Source organism: Neltuma alba, unplaced genomic scaffold (assembly GCF_004799145.2).
Source record: "Neltuma alba isolate B1F8T4 unplaced genomic scaffold, ASM479914v2 tig00005117_pilon, whole genome shotgun sequence".
NCBI lineage: Eukaryota > Viridiplantae > Streptophyta > Magnoliopsida > Fabales > Fabaceae > Neltuma > Neltuma alba.
The window spans coordinates 50,925-53,975 of NW_021633984.1; the positions used below are offsets into that span (position 1 = coordinate 50,925).

The 3,051-nt window shown below is 29.4% G+C and overlaps 1 protein-coding gene across 1 annotated transcript; it reads left to right on the plus strand.

Annotated features, from left to right (window-relative positions):
• The first annotated feature begins 1,628 nt into the window (after positions 1–1,628).
• On the plus strand, positions 1,629–2,304 carry LOC114746803 (uncharacterized). Its single transcript, XM_028935083.1, has 3 exons — positions 1,629–1,778; positions 1,852–2,119; positions 2,204–2,304. The coding sequence occupies exons 1-3, from the start codon at positions 1,629–1,631 to the stop codon at positions 2,302–2,304; spliced, it is 519 nt and encodes a 172-aa protein (XP_028790916.1).
• Positions 2,305–3,051: the final 747 nt, after the last annotated feature.

The following is a 3,051-nucleotide window of genomic DNA, read 5'->3' on the forward strand; positions in this document are numbered from 1 at the left end:
CTTAAATTATTTAAATAATTAACTACTAATTACTAATTTTTTCCAAATACAACATAAATTTAACAAATTTTTTTAAAATATGTCCTTTCAGGCCGGATGATGATGGAGAGTAGCAGCATCCAAAATAAATTATTTAACAAATTTTTCGTCCATAAATACATATGTATAAATAAAAATTCGTAAAATTTTTTTAAAAATAAAAAAATTTTCATTTGTAGCGGTTCATAACCGCTGCATATATAACCACTACTAATTACTAGCGCTTATATATACGCTAGAAAATGAATAACAGCTACAAAATGTTATAAAACGCTACAAAAACACCGCTACAAATGTGTCGCTGATCTCTATAAATACCATATCTTCTCTACATTCATTTACTCCATCTCTTTTCCTTCCTCTCCTATTCTTCTTCATAATTCTCTCTTTTTTTCTTACTATCTCATATTGTGGTTTTTTTCTCTTTACTCTATGGTAAGTAAATTTTATTTTATAATTCATTGTATCTTTTATTTGTTTTTATTTAAAATTTACTAACATATTTATTTCTCCTTTCCTTTCAGATTTTTCTTCTCCACATTTGTCATGCCCTCCTCAACTGATTCAAATACTCATCAACCTAATACTATAGGTTCAATATTCCAAAATATATCATCTTCAATTCAACTATCTTATTAAATATTCAATTAAATTATCTTATTAGACTAAATTCACTTCTTTTGACACATTCATAATTTAATTACATATTTTTATTACAAAATTTGAATATATAAAATGTAACATATAACTAATTATACAAATTAACAAAAATTCTTCAAAATAATTTATTTAATGGTTTTTAAAATTATAATATGAAAAACCATAAATTTTTTTTTCTGGCACGGTAAACATTTCTAGCGGTTCCGAACCGCTAGAAATATTTCGTCAAATTTAAATTTTGCGCCAAAATTTCTAGCAGTTAAAAAACGCTAGAAAAGTTTCCCACCATTCTTAAAATTCAATTGGCGTGAAAATTTAATTTCCCAAAAATTTCTAGCAGTTCTATAACCGCTAGTAATTTTCGCGCGCTACTGAAATTTATTTACACGTTTCTAGCGGTTATGAAACCGCTAGAAATTTTTTCCGGGAAAAATTTTCTAGCGGTTTTATAACCGCTAGTAATGTGTCTCCTTCAGATATTTTATAGCGGTTCGGAACCGCTAGAAATTTTCTATCGTTTTGACCATGATGTGTAGCGGTTGCGATAACCGCTAGAAATTTTTTCTTGCACCTGTTTTTCTAGCGGTTTCCTTAACCGCTACAAATGTTATTTGTTGCGGTTAAAACCGCTAGAAATGTAACACTCTAACCGCTAGAATTAACATATTTTTTTGTAGTGCCTGGGCACTTTACATCTGATATATTCTTACTTTTAGGAATTTAATCATTTATAATTCATTATCATAATGCTTTACTATTTCGATATTGCTTCAACCACACCTTTTATAGCTTGACTAAACTACAAACATTAAACCACTGTGATTCCAATTGAACCTCAAATCAATTGTATCAAATTTCTTATAAAAGAACCTATTATTGCTGTTGTGTTTTCCTTTTTCAGTGGGTGACGAGAAGATCATCATCATAATATGGCTAGCGTTATGCAGGACCACATCAAAGATATTGACGACAGTAAAGATACATGGGCTATTGTTGCTTGTGTTATTAGAAAGAGGATTGCCTACAAGAAGACTCCACCATACGCTCCCTGGAGGATTGGCCTACTTGTGGATGAGCAAGTGAGCTAGAGATTGACATTGCTTAATTATCAAAGATTTACTACTATTAATTGACCCCACAGAATTTGTACAGGGTTATAGGATAGAAGGTTTTGTAACACAAAGAGGACTGTTTGAGCATTACAAAAATGAACCCAAAGAGGGTGGGGTATACCACTTTGAAAACTTTGATGTTGTTGACAATGGAGATCAATACAGAGTTACAACACATTCTTGGAGGCTTAAGTTTCATACTACTACATACATTGAAGAATCAGATTTGCCAATTCCTGGCAAGGCATACAACTTCATCCCCATAAAAGATATTGCTGGATTCACCATGAAGAATGAGGAGCTAATTGGTTAGTACTGCAGGATTCTGTTTAAGATCCAAATGTTAGGTTTTCACTTCTATTTCAATCATGTTGTAAACAATTTGTGTGCAGATGTGATAGGCTTCCTCCAAGGATTTGGCACCTTGCAAGGCTGCAAGAATGAGTTTGGAACTCCTCAAAGACTAAACCTCACTCTTGCTGACAAAAAGTAAGAACCACTCCTGGAGATTTTTTTTAAATTACTCCATTTTACATGTACATTTAATTTAATTTGAACACACACACACATATATATATTATAGTGATAATATTTATATATTATATTTTTCTCAACTTTCTGTGTTGGTTCATAGAAAGTCATGAAATACTGCAATATATTTGTATAAATGCCATATTTTTATGCATATTTGTTTCTAATGGTATGTAAAACTCGCTGTAGAGTCTTTGTTAATTAATGTGTACTCCTCAACAACATTGTCTATTTTCCCCTTCAAAAACGTTTTAAAAAAGTCATATTCCTCACGTGATGTTTAGTTTATAGGTGCAAGGGACATAATGTAACAGTAAAAAAAAACACTAAAAAGATTATAATTTATAACTGCATACATAAATTTCTGAATCTATCTGAGAATTGGATAGATATAGCTATTTCATATAGAGCATGAGAACAAGTCTTAATATTCTGTATATGTTGTATAAGATTTTAATATATATATATATATATATCTATATATATTTTAATATATGAGATTCTACATATATTTTGAAATAAATGCAAAATATAGTTTTATTTTCGTTGGGTTAAGTATTCAAATTTATATATATTTTGTATATATTCAACAAGATTTTAATATATATTATATATGTATTTTTAATACGCAAGATTCGTCATATACTTAGAATTATATGCAACACATACTTTTATTAGTATTGAAAATCAAGTGAAAATCAAGTGACAA